The following is a 17,911-nucleotide window of genomic DNA, read 5'->3' on the forward strand; positions in this document are numbered from 1 at the left end:
TGAGATGGGAGGTGGAGAACACGCGTGGTCTGAGGGGAGCACAGCACAGGGCTGGCACCAAACCCTCCTTTCCCAAGGCACAGCCACTCCTGCATCCCCAGACCCACGTGGGGCACGGGTCAGCCTTCCACCAGGCGGATGTGAGCCATGGCACAGGGCACCCGCTGCCTCCACCAAGGATGCCAAGTTCAGCTTTGTTATGGGGAATATCCGGTACTGCCAGTTCATTACCGTGCACAAGTCATGAGTGACTCGTGTCACCCAAACCAGCCATTACTGTGTGTGCAATGCAGGGAGGCAGATACAAATCACACCCTAAAAATGCATATATATTATATTTAAAGCAGGATTTTCTGTTGCCTTTCTGACACCAGGGCTTTTGTAGAGGTCTTGGCACATGAGGCTGTTTTCTCCATGCCTCTGGGTTAGAAAAAGGTTGTTTTTCATGTGATATCTGTGTCCCTGAGCCTGATGAGCCTGGGGTGCCCGCTGGCATTCCTGCCAGTTGATGTTTGGGAGCAGTGGGGATGTGGCAGAGTGTGAGGAGGGCACGGTTTGGGTAGGCGCGTCCTTGGTGTGTCGGTCATCAGCACCACTGTCCCCTTGGTCCCCCAGGGTCCCCGTGATGAGTGATGCCAGGAGGGGTGCACGGGTGGGGGGCAGTTACACTGGGACTCCCTGAAGAGCACCGGGCTTGGGGTGGGAATGGCAGAGACACATCGGAGGTACCCGGGACACACCGGGGGTACCCGGGACACACCGGGAGCCCCCAGCGCTACAGCAAGGGAGGGTCAGGGGAGCGCGGTGGGGGCGGGCCGCCCTAGGAAGGGCACGGGGATGCCCCGGGGCTCCCGTGTGCTTCCAGGGTTCCGCCCAGAGGGGCCGGGGTGCCCCGGGGACGCACCGGGAGCCCACCGTAGGGGCCGAGCCGGCCCTCCGGAGCCCCGCGCTCCCGGAGCCGCCGCCGCCGCCCGGTGCGGGAAGGGGAGCCCCGCCTCCGCCGCCCGTCGGGGGTTTCACACGTTTCCGTGGCAACGAGTGCGGGGCGGAGCTCGGCGCTTCCGTTACCGAAGTGCCCGGGAAGGCGGGGACGGGCCGGGGTTGTGCCGGGTGCCCCGCTGCTGCCGCCGCCCCGCGCCCGGTGAGTGGCCCCGGAGGGGCGGCACCGGCACCTGCACCGGGGAACCGGGCTGGATCGGGCAGGACCGGGGCTCCCTTTGTCTGCGGGCTGGGAGCGCTGGCACGGAGCGCCCGGGGCGCGGCGAGAGCGCGGCTGCCCGTTAGCCCGCGGCGGGCGGCGCCACCGGCACCGGGGCTGCGCGGAGCGGGGCTGCGCCTCCTGCACCGGCACCGGGACCGCCCCGCTGCGGGTCCCGCCCGCCCGGAGCCGCCGGTCGGGAGAACAAGGGACCCCACGGTGGGCTGGGCGGCTCCGCGTCCTGTTCCCCGCCGACCGCGGCCCCGGTGAGGAGCGGCGAGCGCGGAGCGGTGTGCGCGGAGCGGAGCGGAGCGGAGCGGGCGGTGCCGTGCGGGCGGTGTGCGCGGAGCCGAGCGGAGCGGAGCGGGCGGTGCCGTGCGGGCGGTGTGCGCGGAGCGGGCGGTGCCGTGCGGGGCATTGTGTGCGCTGAGATGCGGTGGGTGCGGTGCCGCCCGGCTGCAGGGCTGCCCGTGGTCCCGGAGTTCCTAACTCCCTCAAGTCAGCCCCAGCCCGAGGTTAGGAGGGGCCTGGAGAGGCTTCAGGAATGAGTAAATTAATTACAGACACCGTTTATGTCACATCCGCTGGGAGCACGGAGGGAGCCCGGGGCTGTCGCCTTTTCGGGAGCAAAAAACGGGATTGATGCAACTTCCTGCGGGTTTCGGGAGTCGGAGCTGGTGTTACCGTCGTGTTTTGCTCCAAAACGTCCCACTGGGATTTACAGCTGGACGCTGAGACCGGCTGAGATGTCCGTCCTTGCGCTTCTCCGCAGAGGTGCTGCTGCTCTCGGGACCCCCGTGCCATGATCACATCCCGCAGCGCCTGGCACCTGGGATCCGGGCCCTCCGCCGGAGCCGCCTGGAAGACCAAGGACCTTGCCCCGGACGGTGAGTACAGCACGGTGGCTCGTCCTTGCCCCTTGGGGCTCAGCCTGCTGCACTCACGCCCTGCTCGCTGGGGGAGGAGAGGCTGGGAACAGGCCAGCCTGCATTTTTCACATTTCTTTCCGGATGAAGGTCAAGATTTGAGAAACGGGGACTCAGAAGCAGGCACAAAGCTCTGGGCAGCCTGCTGGTGAGAAGAGAGGGCTGCCTCCATCTCCCTGCTGGCCCCTCCGATCTGGAAACTTAGGGAGAAGGGTTAAAATTTAACATGTAAGATAGAAAATGGAGTGATCTGCATGGCAGGGTGAATGCAGGCCCTTTGCCTCTTCCCAGCCTTGGCTCCTTGGAAAAGCTCCTTGTCCCTCCCTGGCGCATGGACCCCATGGGTGAGTTTAGTTGGAGTTTGCTCTGTGGAGGCTGAGCTGCTTTGCAGGCAGGCGGGCAGCTGCCTGCCCCGACCTGCAGCCGCTTGCTGGGAAACAGCCCTTCCCACCTCCCTCACCAATGGTGCTGAGCGGGGCTTGGCAAAGGGGGAGGCTGAACCCCCCACTGGAACTTCTTTTGTTCTTGGCTTGAGCATTTGCCTTCATCCCTCTGTGCTGGCAGCCACTTATCTGGGCACTTCTCCTCTGGCACTCAGGGCAGTCCAGCTAAATGCTGGTTAGCACCAAAGCCTCCAAAACCAGGGTTTTCAGCTCTTTCTCTGTCCAACGGCTGCTGCTGCCCATGCGAGGATGGGGAACTCATGTCCTGTTATCCTGCACTTTGGAAACGCTCAATTTTCATGGAGTGTGCAAAATGTTATGGATGATTAGAGGCTGGGAAGAAGTCCAGAATGGTGGACTAACTTCATGAGGGCACATCTCCCTCTGGACATTGATTCCACCTTTGGCCCAACTTCCTCTGTGTGGTTTTAGGGGGGGAAAGGCTGCATTATTGAGGTTTGATTTGTGAGCGATCGATTTTTTCCCTGCCAGCTGGAGAAGAGATTTGGCCACCCGCAATGGTGGCAGCACTTACGGCAGACATGTGGGGAGGCACAGGGTCCCCAAGCAGTGGGATGTAGCCCTTGCCAGCTGCTTTTCCTCCTGTAGGAGGACACAGCCAGCGGAGAAGGCTCCTTGAGTTGCTGTTTCCTTCTGTGTAGCTCAGCAGGACAGGGAAGTGCTGTCCTGGCTGCTTTCGGGTTTGGCTGCCTGACAAATGAAGGAAATATTTGGGGGCAGTGGAGGGAGGTGACGCCGGCAGGGTCCGTCTGTCTGGTTTTGGTGATGCAAGCTGGCTTTGGCAGCTTTTCCGAGACAGGATCGTAGGAAGTGGAGCAGCTTGGCAAGGGGTAGAGCGGGGATATCCCTGGTGGGGGCACAGATCTGGTCTTGCCGAGGCCAGACGGAAGCTGCACCCCGAATTCTCGTTACTAGTCATTGGCAACCAGTCTCCGCCCCTCGGAGGGCTAATTTTTCTAATTAACATAATTAACATTTTTAATAAAAGTCATGCTCTGTCTCTGCCACGCCGGTGGGGTGGCGGCAGGGAGGAGGAGGGGGTGGGTTTGCTGAGCTGGCCGAAGGCTGTGTCTGTGCTGGGCTCCCAGGTGGATCCAGTGATGCTCTTTGCTCCGTCTCAGGCCGTGGGCAGGACAGGCTCGGCGCAGGGGGCGGAGCAGGCGCCTCTCCCCGGGCTCCTCTGCTGCCAGCGCTGCTTCACCATAAAATCCTCAGCGTGAGCTGGCCGGACGCTGCAAACCCCCGCGGGCTCTGCCGGGCACTCCAGGTGAGGAACGTTGAGCCAGCCATGGGATGTATGGGGAGGGCAGTTTTAGGGTGATGGGGAGGATGCCCTGCACCCGTCTGGGCCATCCAGGTGGGAGCCAACTGGTTCCCTCCCTCACCACAACCAGTTTGTGTCTGGACCCCAGCAGCGTGTGCCTCGAGCAGAGCTGCCGCCTGGGTGGAGGGAAAAGCATCTCTGGGGAGTGAAAAGGCATCAATGGGGAACAGTGTTCATAACAGAATAGCATTTTCTGGGTCACTTATGGGTCATGCTGGCAGGAGAGCTCAAGGCAGAGGTGTGATAAGGAAATGCAGTGCTGTGAGGTGGTGTTTGCCAGTGGGATGGAGGAGAAGGAGGTGGAAGGGTGCCACGGCCAGGGACAATGTCGGGACACCACATACTGGTGTAGCTGCCACGAGTTCATTCCAGGCTTCAGGCAAATCATTCAAATTCCCCTTCTTTGAAAAGAAGGAAAACACCTTCTTATCAAACACCAGCCTCGATGATGAATTCCCTTCGGCAAAACCCCTCTGGAGTCTCAGATGCAGAGGCACCGCAGACACGCGGCTTCTCCAGGAGGATGCTGCCGCCTCCTTCCAAATTACTCCCAAATTACTGGCATGTACCAAGTATTTGCCCCTCTGCGGGAGTGAGGTTTCCCTAGCTTCACTGGCCTGTGGGGTGATGCCACAGGCTCTGAGATAAGATTTAAGAAAGAAAAGGCATTATTGAGCAGGGTGAGGTTGGCTGATCATCCCCTTTTATAGCAGCCTTATGAAAGCTCCTTTCAGATTTCTTCTGATTTTTTGGAGCTCCATCCCACAGGGCATGAGCCATGCCTCCAAGTCAGAGCCTCTTTCTTTTTGAGGCCATGGGGAGAAAAATAGGAGATATTCAGTACAGCTGTGTGGCCAAGCTGAGAGAAGTTTTTTATGTGGAGAATAAAAACATGATAAGTTCATTGTGGCAGCTTCCCAACACAGAACTCCCTTGGAGGGAGGGTTTCCCCAAGCTCCGCTGTTCTGTCTTCTGCACTTCCCGCCCTGCTCGCTCCTCCTGGCCAGCCCTGGGGAGTGCCAGCTGCTGGCACCGTGTCCAGCCCGCTGTGGGCAGTCGCTGTCTCAGCTCCCTGACCTGTTTCTGCCACAGGCCCTGCGGGACACGACGTGCAAGCGGCGGGAGGAGCCACGGCACCGGGCCCCGACCCCGGCCACGGAGGAGGAGCCGCCCGCAGCCCCCCGTGAGCCGGAGGCGGTGCAGGCATCCTCCACCATGAACCTGGAGAAAGCAGGTGAGGGGAGAGCAGGGATGCAGGGCTGGGTGCTCGGGATGGGATGGGATGGGATGGGATGGGATGAGGGCTTGGTATCTACCAGTGGGTATCGAGGAAACCTCTCCTCTTTTGGGGTGCCTGTAGATGTGTGGCTGTGCTCACTGTGGGAACAGGGCACAGGAGAAATCCAACACCAGCCAGCTGCTGGCTGCTGACAGGGACTGATGAATTATTGAGCTGGATGAAGAGAGCAGGTGAGCTCTGATGAACCCGCTGCTCTTTCCCCTTTCTTAAGGAAAGTGTAACGTGTGTGGAAACGCTTGCAGCGTGCGTGGCTGTGCCAGGATGGGGAAGTCCCAAAGTCCCAGAGTTTCCTGTCTTTTTCCGTCAGAATTGAATTGTGTGAGCTTGTCAGGGCACATCTTGGGAGCTGCTCCTTGCCTGGTCCCCAGCTGCATCCCAGAGCAGCTCCTGAGGTGGGGTAGTGGCTGGGAAGGGGTAGGGATGCAGCAGAAAGGGGATTGGGGTCTGATTAGCAGTGGTAACAGGGCAGAACTGAGGAACAGGTGTCTTTCCAAATGGCTTTCTGGATTTTGCAAATTTCTGCATTTTGGAAAGCAGGAGGGTCACTGTGCATCCTGCCTGCCACACTCAGACCAGGCATGGCCACCAGTACAGCTGCCCAGGGGGAGATGTAACACAGGGCTGGTCGGCATCTCCTCTCCCACAGATGCTGTCACAGGAAGAAGGTGCTGGAGTGTGGAGCAAGGCATGATCTGTGGGGGATTTTCCTGCCTGGCACTTTCACTTGCAGCCGAGTGTTGCAGCTCTCAGCCTGGCTCTGCCTTGGGTCTCAGCCCAGGATTAGTGTGAATGATGTGTGCAGACATGCAGTGTGTCCACAGGAGCCTAGTGCTTCCTGGAATTTTGTCCTACCCCTGCACACTCCCCAGGAGATGAAAGCTGGCATTCCTGACAACTTTGGAGATTTCAGGGTGGGATTTTTGGTTTTTGTTTGGGTTTTTTTGTGTGTTGATTTTAAAGAGAAGACCACGGTCCTCTGCCTGAGCTGGGCTGAGCTTTCAGCATGGAAAGAAAGAAAAGCCAGCACCTGACAATGCTGTTTTGGGGTTTCCAACTCATGGCAGGAGGACAAAACCTGTTGATCACTTCTGCAACCACTGCTGGACAAGTCCCAGGGCGTGCAGTCAGCAGCAGAGTTGCGGTTGGGTCCCAGCATTTCATCTTTTTGCAGGTTACTCTGCCTCCTTAACTCTATTTAGGGGTAGAAAATCTGACTCACAGACAAAAAGTCTCTGTTTTTCCACCCAGGACGTTTCCCATGAAGCAGGCAGCATCTTCCTGCAGGCAGCACAGTGATTCCCAGCACCAGCTCCTGCCTGTGAAACCTCAGGTTTCTGTGGCAGCAGCTGAAATCCACGGCAGGCAGGGCAGGGCGCCGGGCAGCCGGGATCCTGACCGTCAGTCCTGCCGCCTCATCCCACACTGGGAATGAGTCACGCCAGCTCATTGCTTCTTGGGAACTACCAGGTCATTTGGTAGGCTCTGATGTACGGCCAGGTTGGCTTCTGTCAGCACTGGTGGCTCTATTAACATGCAGAAAGTGATGTTTAAAATAATACTAGGAAGGTTAGAAAGCCAAACACACAAGGATTAGGCAATGTGGCCATTCAGGGTACCTGTATAATTTAAATTTTGCTTCCATTATGTTTGTGTGTAATGACGCAGACTTTAATGACATGATCACACACTGCTTTTCCATGGGCACCTGCTCATTCAGAAGAAAGGGTGCCGGGGTGAATCAGCGTCCTGCTGAGGGCGGTTGTTATCTGAGCAGCATTTCGGTGTGTGATGGGGCTGGGTCACGGTGCACTGGTGTGGGCAGCTGCTCTGTGCTGTGGCCTGGGATGCTCTGCTGGCACCAGCAGATCCCTCTGGCTCCCAGCCAGCTGGACCCCACTGTTAGCCAGGCCTGCTGTGGTGAGCCCCTTGGCACTCAGGATGCGCCTCTGACACGTCACTGCGCTCTCTGGGACCTGTGCAGGTCCAGTTTCCTGCATTCCCATCTGCAGCTCAGCCCCTGGGGACTGCCCATGGCTGGCATTCTGCTCCCCAGCCAGGTGGCTGTGTCCTGACCAGCTCCATCTTTGCTCACACTGCAGGAGGGAGGCTCTGTGGTGGGAAACGCGCCAGCCTGGCCACGGCCCGGCCCTTCCCCGTGATCCAGGAGGTGATGGCCTCCATGGCGCATCTGCAGAAGGAGAAGCTGCGGCTGCAGGAGGAGCTGCTGGAGCTGCAGGAGAAGCTCGCTGCCCAGGAGAACAACGAGCTCTCCCTCTCTCTCCAGCTGCAAGGCCAGGTACGGAGGGGACAGGGTGATACAAAGGGGTCCATCAAGGTCTTCTGCATCGGGCTGTGGCTTGGCTGGAGCTCTGTGGCAGTTAGTGCTTGCACTTGGAAGGAGTGGAGGATCTCCATCATTGAGCATCTTCTTCACTGGGTGCTCCTGAGCACCAGCTTTGGTTGTGCCTCCTTTGAGATGCTTGCAGTCCCCAGTGACAGCACAATAGTGCTGACAAGGCTGTGTGGCTCTGTTGATGTGACATGGCCAGGAGAGCTTCGGGCATCAGGATGCAGCTCTGCACCAGTTATCCATCCATCCAGCACAGGACAGCTGGCATGGGGTCAGCTTGTTAGACTGACCTAGCAGTTTAATTTTAGTGACTTTCAGCAGGTGGAAAGTGAATGTGAAGGCACAGAATTGTCTGATGAAGGGACAGATTTTGTCCACTGGGACACGCTTCCCCAAAACCACCTCCTGCACTGATGCAGGCACATCCTCAGCACGAGTACTTGGGTCGTCTCAGGGACATGGAAATTTTGGCTGCTCGTAAAGAGATTTGCATGTGGCTGTTGTGGAAGCTGTTACAGTCAGGTTCTGCTTGTTCCACGGGTGTCAAAAGGAGGAGGTAATTGTCCTGCATTTGGTTGGCATGCTCTGCATGACACAAGCGTGAGCGCAGCGGGATCTGGCCCTGCGCTCGCCAGTTCGGCAGCGAGCGCAGCCGGCGCCGGCCAGAGTGAAGAGCTGGCCCAAACTTCCAAAGCTCTGGGATGGCCGGGCCACGGCTCGAGCCAGACCCAGCTGCCAAGGAGTCCCTGTCACGTCCAGAGAGCAGGATGCAGCTGGAGATGCCCGAGCAGGTAGGGGAAGGAGGAACATTGACGTTTCTGAGCGCCGCGGCACAGGGAATGGTGGGCAGGCTGCGGCGTGCGCGCCGACTGATTGGGCTGGCGGCTTTCCCGGAAAAAGCCGCGACTCTTTTCTTCTCAGTACCTCCCCTCCCTTAAAAATACTTATAAAAGTAGCTCAATAATCTCCCTCAGTGGATATGGAAATGGGGTTTTCCCATTCAGGCGCTCGGTGCTCGCTCGGCCCCCAGCCAGAGCCAGGCTGTGGAAGGAGGGGGAACCCGATCCTGGCTGGGAGCAGCCGCTGTTCCCCACCTCTAGCTGGGGTGCTCCAGCTCCCAGCTGTGCCAAATACAGGGCACACAGAGGGGCTGCCCACCCGGCTGCCATCTCTGCAAGGGCGGGGCTGAATAATTTACCAGATTAATTACAGCCCCATGTCAGCACATCTGCATTGGTTATTAATCAGCAGTTCCTAAATTATGGTCCACAGAGAGCCAGTTGCTTGCTGGTTATTGGGATGGGGCAATATCCAGGCGTGTCCCAGAGAGGGCTTTGGCGGCTTTCTGGAGTGGGGAAAGTGGGAGCTGGGCTGGGATCTGGGGCATGGTGGTCAAGTGAGGGACAGAGCAGGTGGGTAACCCCTCTATGACACAGCACATGGAACTGCTGGTGTCACCAAGCACTCACTGCTGCTGTTTATTCCAATAACTGCAGATTTTGGGAGAGCTTCACTGGTCTCTGCACAAAAAAAGGTTGAAGAGTTTTGAGATCCACCTGGTTTTGCAGGGAGGGCAGCCTGGTTACATGAGATGAGTAGATGCTCAGATGGGGGTTGATAAGAGCATCATCCCATGGGACTCAGACAGGTGGTCTTCTTGAAGAGCTGTTGCTCCCTCTTTGTACCAAGATAACTTTCCTAGAAAGAAAAATTGAGAAGGTAGAGCAAAGCTGGCTGTGAGGGCAGGACAAGGCACTTCTGACTCCTCAAACACAGTTATGGATGGGTTTGTTTATTCCCTTCTCCAGAGATGATGCCTTTTTATTTTTTTATTAATGGTTTCTGCTAGTGCTCAACATGGACAAATTATACCCATGGTTGAACAAGGTCAAAGCAAAGCTTTCATTAATGCTCATTTTAATCAGCTCGTGTGAATCAGGCGCTCAGAGCCAGGTGGAAAATTAAAGCATAACAAAAGTGTGAGCCAGACTGGACGTTGGTGGCTGGGGCGGCACCGCGGGGTCTCCTCCAAAAGCTGCTGCGGTGCCTCCTGGTTAACCTGGTCTGTGTTGACAGGTGGAAACTCTGAAGGCAAAGCTCCTGGAGCAGGCCCAGGAGATCAGCCGGCTGCGCTCGGAGCTGGTGAGCTGCCACTGGGATGGGACCCAGCCACCCTTGCCCTGAGGGACGCTGGAGCTCTGGTCACTGAGGAGGAAGAGGGAATACGGGGTGGGCGGAGATGGATTAAACCTCCCCAGGGTCACAGTTTGGACCTTGCAGGCTAAGAGACACCTAGGAACAAAAGTGGGATTTTTTTGTCCAATGCAACACGGTACTGGTGACCCTGGGGCTGTCACACCGTGGTGGGAAGTGAAAGCCCCTCTGTGGGTTGGGGGCAGCAGGAGGCTCATCAGTGCAGCAGGCTGAGTGATTCCAAAGGGCAGGCAGGGACTCCCTGGGAATGGCACACTGGGGGCTGCTTCATACAGTGGGCTGGGGGATCCGTGAGGGCAGCAGGCTGGGGCTCCCTGGGGTACGTGGAGATTCCATGTCCTCTCCCATCCACTCCCGGCTCAGGGTGGCACGGATGCAGAGAAGCACCGGGACCTGCTGGCGGCCGAGAACGAGCGCCTGCGGCAGGAGATGAAAGCGCTGGAGGGGGAGCTGCAGCGGCAGCAGCAGGCGCCGTGCCGCGACTGCCCCCACCTGCAGGTGAGTCGCCGGTGGTGGCAGTGGTGGTGGCAGGGTGAGGGGCACCCATGGGTGACATGGGCCTGGCTGCCTGTCCTTCACCAGGAGAACGCCGAGCTGCAGGAGCAGCTGTCCCAGCTGCAGCGGGAGGCAGAGGAGACGCGAGCCAAGCTGGTGGAGCTGGACCTGGAGGTGCAGCAGAAGACGAACCGCCTGGCTGAGGTGGAGCTGCGGCTCAAGGACTCCCTGGCTGAGAGAGCCGAGGAGGAGGAGCGGCTCAGCCGGCGGCTGCGGGACAGCCAGGAGACCATTGCCAGCCTCAAGTCCCAGCCCCAGCAGATTAAGGTGAGCTCTCCGTTTTTCCTGGTTGGGCTGGATGCCTTACAGTGCCCGGTAGGTGCCCTGCAAGTGCCACCTGTCTCTCTACTCTGAGCAGATCAGCACAGCACCATGATTTCCTAAATTATCTCCCCCTGGGCCAGCAACAGCTCCATCCCAGGCCCTTCAGGTGCTGTTTCCCCAGCACACCCCATCTGTGGGTGTTTTTCCCTGCAGTACATCATCAAGACGGTGGAGGTGGAGTCAGCCAAGGTAAAACAAGCCCTGTGCGAGACCCAGTCCCGAAACCAGTACCTGCAGGAGCAGGTGGGGATGCAGAAGCAGGTGCTGAAGGAGATGGAGCAGCAGCTGCAGAGCTCCCAGAAGACAGAGGCTCAACTCCGAGCTCAGGTCTGTGTGTGAACTCCCCCCACATTCTCTGCCTGCCTGGTGCTTGCCCGGTAACATGGTGTGGCAGCACAGCAGGTGGCACTCACTCAGTGTCATCCCCCACTTGCTCCTCTCCCAGATCATGATGTACGAGGCTGAGCTGGAGCGAGCCCATGGGCAGATGCTGGAGGAGATGCAGGCGATGGAGGACGAGAAGAACCACGCCATTGAAGAGGCATTTTCCCGCGCCCAGGTGGAGATGAAGGCGGTGCATGAGAACCTGGCAGGTGAGGAGGGTGCAGGGGGCCGGCAGGGTTGCCTGACTGGTGTTGTGGCGTCATCATCTGCCCCTCACCCTGCCTCGTGCCCGCAGGTGTCCGGACCAACCTGCTGACGCTGCAGCCGGCGCTGCGCACCCTCACCCATGACTACAACAGCCTGAAACGTCAGGTCCGCGACTTCCCCCTGCTTCTCCAGGAGACCCTGCGCAGCGCCAGGGCCGAGGTGAGCCCCCCCGGGACCACCACCCAGCACCCCTCCATGCGGGGTGGAGGTGCTGGGGAGTCGTTGAGCCTCTGGTCTCCACTGTCCCCAGATCAGTCAGGCCATCGAGGAGGTGCACAGCACCAACCGGGAGCTGCTGCGCAAGTACCGGCGGGAGCTGCAGCTCCGCAAGAAGTGTCACAACGAGCTGGTGCGGCTCAAAGGTGTGCGGGGTGTGGTGTCCCAGAGGTGGGACAGGAGGGACACAGGAGTGTCCCCATAAGGTGGTTGGGTTGGCTGGAGGATGCTTCAGCCCACCCCATGATGGCTGACTCCCTGCTTCTCTCCTCCAAGGAAACATCCGTGTTTTTGGGCGAGTCCGCCCCATCACAAAAGAGGACGGGGAGGGCCCCGAGGCAGCCAATGCTGTGACCTTTGATGCTGATGATGACGCTGTCCTGCACCTCCTGCACAAGGGGAAGCAGGTGTCCTTTGAGCTGGATAAGGTCTTCCCCCCACAAGCGTCCCAGGAGGAGGTGGGTGCTACCATCCACTGCTGATGTGAGGGGGGGAGGCAGCCACCTTCTCACTCTCCCCTGTCTCCCCCAGGTGTTTCAGGAGGTTCAAGCCCTGGTCACCTCCTGCATTGATGGCTACAATGTCTGCATCTTTGCCTACGGGCAGACAGGGGCAGGAAAAACCTACACGATGGAGGTGAGTTTGGTTGTCTTTGTTTCCATTTTCTCCCTTGGCTTCCCACCCTCCAGTGCCCAGTCTCCATCACCCAGGCTGGTGGCCAGCTCAGACCTGCTGTGTACCAGTGATGGTCACTGCTGCTCCACAACATCCCCCTGGGATGTCAAAGGGTGTTTTTTCTCTGTTTGTCACCTCAATCTTTCAGGGGACGGCAGCAAACCCAGGGATCAACCAGCGGGCCCTGCAGCTCCTCTTCTCCGAGGTGCGGGGCAAAGCGGCCGACTGGGACTACACCATCACTGTCAGCGCCGCCGAGATCTACAACGAGGCGCTCAGGTATGGGCATGGGCAAGAAGCTTTTTTGGACATCACCCCAGGCTGCTCTCCCCCACATCCCTTCACCCCTTCCTAGGCCCCACAGTTTGTCTCAGGGCCCTGGGCACTGCATTTGGCCCTCCAAGGATTTATTTTTAATTTATTTGGTGCACGCCACCCTTCCCATGAGCTCCATTGCTTACACAGGCTCCCAGCTGTGCCATCACTCCCCCTCTCTGGCCCTGATGCAGCGGTGGGGGCATCCCCTTCTCCCCCCTTTCCCTGCCCACAGACACTATATTTAGGAATTTGTAACTGGGAGCTGAAAGCATGAGAAATATTTTCCTTCCTAGTCCAGCCACAGGAGGGGAGGAGCCTGGGTGCTCATCCATGAGAATAACTGGGAGCAGGGATGGGAGCGGGGTCTGATCTGGGTGCGAGGAGGCACATGGGAGCCAAGAGAGTTGAGGTCTATAAATAGGATGTGCAGCTTTCCTGGGAAGAGATGGCTGCTCTGGCAGTGTTGGCACACAGCCCTGAGCTACGGAATGGATGCCAGCACTCCCTTGGGATGGGAATGATAACGAGTGCCCCTTTGCCCAGGGACTTGCTGGGGAAGGAGCCGCAGGAGAAGCTGGAGATCAAGCTGTGCCCTGATGGCAGCGGGCAGCTCTACGTGCCTGGGCTCACCGAGTTCAGGGTGCAGAGCGTGGAGGACATCAACAAGGTGTGGGGAGATGGGGGCAGCGGGCAGAGGAGGGTGGCAGCAGGGGTGCAGTGAACTGGGGAGGGGTCTTTGGTGTGTGACTCCTGGATTTGGGAGCGTTTCTGAAGCCACGGGGAGCAACAGAGACCAAAATAGGTCCCTGGGTGTGATGTGACGGTCACTGTCCCATGGGATGAGCCACAGGGGGTTAAAAATAAAAGCGTGGGGCCCAGAGAGTTCCTGAGGGATTAGTGGGGTGCGGCTGTCACCGCAGTGCCCTGCCTGTCACCCCTTGCCTTTGGTGCATCACCCAGGCTGAGACCTGACAGCAGTCATTACCCTGATGGGCCAGGCACCCCGCGGGGGTTGATGCTCAGGTTACATCCCTGGCCATCCGTGGATCACAGGGGATTTGTGGTGGGACTGAGCCTGGTTGGCTTCACCCCCTCAACTGCCCGGGCTCCCCCAGGTCTTTGAGTTTGGCCACATCAAGCGGGTGACAGAGTGCACCAACCTGAACGAGCACAGCTCTCGCTCCCACGCCCTCCTCATCGTCACCGTCCGCGGCCTGGACCGCAGCACGGGGCTCCGCACCACAGGTGGGTGACACACAGCAAACCCTCACCGAGGCACCTGGGCTGCAGCATCCCAGGGGTCTGTAGGGCTGGGTGCTGATGCCAGCGGTGGGGTTTGGCTGTGTGTCCTCAGGGAAGCTGAACCTGGTGGACCTGGCAGGCTCGGAGCGGGTCGGGCGGTCGGGCGCGGAGGGCAGCCGGCTCCGCGAGGCGCAGCACATCAACAAGTCCCTGTCGGCGCTGGGCGATGTCATCTACGCCCTGCGCTCCCGCCAGGGCCACGTGCCCTTCCGCAACTCCAAGCTGACCTACCTGCTGCAGGACTCGCTCAGTGGTGACAGCAAGACCCTCATGATGGTGCAGGTAGGGGCTGGGAACCCAGTGCCTGTATTCCCCCAGCCAGTCACTGTGATTTCTGAGCCCCTTTTCGCCCCAGTGCCAAGGCAGGTGGGAGGAGGCTGGAATCAAGGGATGGGGCGCAAGGGATGGGTGAGCAGTCTGCAATCATGGTGCCAGTGGCAGCTCTCTTCCTGTCTCTGCACCCTAGACAAGGCCAAGGAATGGGGAATTAACTCAGAGGTCCACAATCCTGCCCTCCCTGCCTGCACGTGGATGCTATCCCTATGGGCAGCATTATACAATCTCTTAGTATATTGTCATCTCCCCATCCCCTCTTTTTCTGGGAGGATTTTAAGCTCTGGTAGCTTCTCCACCCCTGCCCTGTGACCCCCCACTCCCAGCTGTTGGCACCCACACTGAGCCCCCAGGGGGGGCTGCCTGAGCCCCTGCACCTGCCACAGCTATTCCCGGCTGCTCCTCGCACTGGGGCAGTTGGTGACAGGGAATCCAGCTGGCTCAGACACTGGCTCAGGCGTGGATGGAAGGGGCTAGCCTGGGAGGGGTGGGTTAATAATAGCATCTCACCGGCCAGCAGCAGCAGGTTTTCTAGGGGGGAGCCCCCGGGGTGCACAGGCAGCTGCCAGGGTGACTTTGTGCCTGCTCCTCCCTGAGCACAGGTGTCCCCTGCCGAGAAGAACACCAGCGAGACGCTGTGCTCCCTGAAGTTTGCTGAGAGGGTTCGCTCTGTGGAGCTGGGACCTGTTTCCCGCAAGGCTGAGCTGGGCTCCTGGCCCAGCCAGGAGCACCTGGAGGTACTCAAGACGCTGCTGGTGCCCTTCCTCTTCACCCTCACCCCAGGGATCCCCCCCTGTTTTGCCCCCACACACGTGGTCCCCAGAGCTGTTGGAGGCTCCCCTAGAGCCACCCCCGTTAGGGACAATCACCTGGTGGGATGCAGGTTGTCCCCAAACTGCAGTGTCCAGCCAATGCTGCCACCTTGGCTGTTCCAAGTCCTGTTTTGCAGCAGCCCCATGGTACCCCCGGAGAACATTTGGATACCACTCCCCAGGCATGAACTATCTGCCTGTGAGCCCATCCCCATTCCTTCCCTCTGGGGCCTGGCCTGGCCTGACCTTGGGGCTGTGTCCCCTCTCCTCCCAGGGTGACTCGCCAGGCTCTGCAGCACCACCTGGCCGGGGCCATGCATCCCCCAGCCCAGGGCAGCTCTCCAGTCGCTCTGCCTCCATCCGCAGGAAGCTCCACACCTCAGGTGGGTGGTGGGACAGCTTGACAGCCCAGACAGGGTCCCTCTGTCCCAGGAGGCTCCAGCCAACAGCCCATGGCAAAGCCTGCAATGGGGAGTGAGCAGCTCTGTAGTCAGCTCATTAGTTAATAGCCAATTAGCCATGGTTAGCACTTCCCCAAGAGTGCCCTGGTTCAAAGGCACTGCTGATAGCTCAGGTGGGGGGGCAAGGGGAGGGCAATGCCAGCAGGCTGAACCTCTTTCCCCTTCGATTTCAGCCTGACTTAGGGGCAGCCATGGCTGCCAGGTGAGTGCCTGCGGCCGGTGCTGGTGGAGGGCTCTGCTTTCACCCCTCTCCCCACGCTGGGCAAGGCTGCTGGACTGTGCAGGGATGCTCCTGGGAATGCTTGTGCTACCAGCTCCTGCCACAATGCCACCAGACAGGGCTGGAGCACTGGTGGCTGTGCCCCTGACTGCTGTAACCCGTGCATCTCTCCCCTCAGGGAAGCTGAGGCCAATCCCCCTGTGATGAGTGCCAGCCATGGCATCCAACCTGCTGCAGGACCCAGCCCCTCACAGTGACACAGAGACGGCTGCTGGAAGACATGAAGGCTTTGGTGCTGTTCCCTTGGCCACCAGGACCCATGACCAGGGGGTGATGGCACCTCTCACCATGAGCAGCACAGGGTCAGGGTCTCCCAGCGGCCATGCCTCCCTCTCAGGGTAGGGGACAGTGGTGCTGGGCAGAGATCTGCCCTCTCAGATGCTCAGCTCTGTGAGTTTATTTTTGCTGTACACATGTTTCTAGGCAGAGCAGGGAGCTGCTGGGTGCTCCCTCCATCTCTCCAGCTTTGCTTTTACAACGAGATCTAGCTGGAAGGGGTGCACAGAGCCAGACCAGTCCCTGGCCCTGCCTCTGCTACTGCCACAGGGCCGTCCTGGCCACAGCTCCTGCAAGACTGCATCTGGGCAGCTGCCCAATGTCTTTCAGAGCAGCACTTCCTCCAAGTTAAAAAATCCCAGCAGCTCTTCCCTGTCAGTTTCTTAAGCCCTGTTGTTGCATGAAGGCCCCCGGTGCTGTGCATGAGCCGAGCTGCTGTTCCTTGTGGTGCCAGTGCTGCCAGGGCCCCACGCTGGCTGCCTGTGGTACCTGGCACCAGGGGGGATGGAGCAGTCTCAAATGAAGCTATTGTAAAGTTATTTACCAGTTGTCTTGTCAAGAGAGATCACAGTGTGGTCGAGATGAAAGTGTTTGAAATATTTATACCTGTTTACATGGTCTTGGAATGGAAAACTAGTGGAAAACAAACAAAAAGACCCCAAACCTCCAGTCCAAAAGCCTCTTGGCTTATGTATGGGGATGGTGGTTGGCAGGGGCATGGGAGGGGATGACACCGCCCCTGGACCTCTCAAGACCCACTTGTGGGTACATTTCCTCCTGCTGCAAGCCCCTGCTGGACGCACTGATGGCTCTTTCCACCACTCTCTCCTCTTGCGCTTCCACAGCGTATTCTATTTAAAAACAAAAAAGGGAAAAATAAATTTAGCCTTTTGTAAGATTAGATGTTTCTATGTATTTTAATAATTAAAAAATACCCTGTTTTGTAACAAAACTTATTTTAAATAAACTCTTAAAGTCAATCCTCCTGTGCTGCACTGTTCTTGAACCCTGCTTGAGGAGGGGGTGGGTGCTTCTTCCCTCCTCCCATAGGGCTGGAAAAGCCCATCATATCCTTCCCCTTCAGCTGCCCCCGGGGCCAGCCTGGCAGCACAGTCCCCACCCCATTTTGCAGCTATCAGGCTCGCAGGAGAGCAGTGGTTAAATCCAAAGTGAGTCTCAATGTGCCCATGCCCTGCTCCACCTTGTGCTGCCCCACCTCACATCCCAACTATAGACTGGTGGCTGGGAGAGCCTTTTCACACCCCATGGGGGTCCAGGCATGGGATTATCACCAGATAAAGCAGGAAGCAGCTGCAGAGAAGGACACACACCCTGTGAGTGTCCTGCTGCTCGAAGCAGGCAGAACTCACCATCAGTCCTGCAGTGGCTCAGTGCCAAGGCCTCTTGCTGTACAAGCCACTTTTGGAGCCACCTCCTCCAGAGGCTTGGAGCAGAGCAGGAACTCCCCTTTGTTCCCAAAATGTGACTGTTTGGAGAAGCATCAGCAGTGTGGGGACTGGCTTTAGCTTTCCTGATGGCCCCCACTCCGCCTCCCCAGAACAGCCTTCCAAATGTGCTCCCTGGCTCAGAGCTCATTGCCACTCTGCCCAGATCCACTTGAGAGCCAGGGGAGGGAGATCTGTGTGCAGTCAGGGAGAAGGATGAGCCCTAAATGATGACACTGCTCCTTGGGATGGGAACGACCCAGCAGAGTGAAACTGCCCCCGGGATTTCCACAAGCCACCTGGCAAGTGCTGGCTCTCCTGTTGTTCACCACGGCTTCCCAGCAGGAAGGGTGAGAATGGTCAGCTTCCTCTGGGACAGGCAGGGAACACAGCCCTGCTTTTCCTGGGCACTCCCAGCCAGGAGCCATGCCAAGGTGAAGAGCACTTCAAGAGATTCAGGCATTTAACACAACTTTAAAAAAAATTA

General features: G+C 58.5%; 1 protein-coding gene across 4 annotated transcripts; it reads left to right on the plus strand.

Annotated features, from left to right (window-relative positions):
* Positions 1–1,102: 1,102 nt before the first annotated feature.
* Positions 1,103–16,908, plus strand: KIFC3 (kinesin family member C3). 4 transcript variants are annotated; one of them, XM_084215411.1, is made up of 21 exons: positions 1,103–1,141; positions 1,971–2,085; positions 3,710–3,855; positions 5,005–5,146; positions 7,312–7,508; positions 9,639–9,704; positions 10,140–10,274; positions 10,359–10,598; positions 10,809–10,982; positions 11,101–11,248; positions 11,335–11,465; positions 11,557–11,668; positions 11,799–11,980; positions 12,054–12,158; positions 12,346–12,476; positions 13,059–13,182; positions 13,631–13,760; positions 13,870–14,099; positions 14,753–14,887; positions 15,237–15,345; positions 15,822–16,908. In XM_084215411.1, exons 2-21 carry the CDS (start codon positions 2,001–2,003, stop codon positions 15,845–15,847), a joined length of 2,748 nt encoding a protein of 915 aa, XP_084071537.1. In that variant the 5' UTR covers positions 1,103–1,141; positions 1,971–2,000; the 3' UTR covers positions 15,848–16,908. The 4 variants fall into 4 exon arrangements, with proteins under 4 accessions (XP_084071537.1, XP_084071536.1, XP_084071538.1 ...); XM_084215410.1 differs by lacking the exon at positions 1,103–1,141 and adding an exon at positions 1,205–1,464; XM_084215412.1 differs by lacking the exons at positions 1,103–1,141; positions 15,237–15,345 and having other exon boundaries at positions 1,839–2,085.
* Positions 16,909–17,911: the final 1,003 nt, after the last annotated feature.

The sequence above is a fragment of the Fringilla coelebs genome (assembly GCF_963513975.1).
Source record: "Fringilla coelebs genome assembly, chromosome: 14".
NCBI classification, from domain to species: Eukaryota; Metazoa; Chordata; class Aves; order Passeriformes; family Fringillidae; genus Fringilla; species Fringilla coelebs.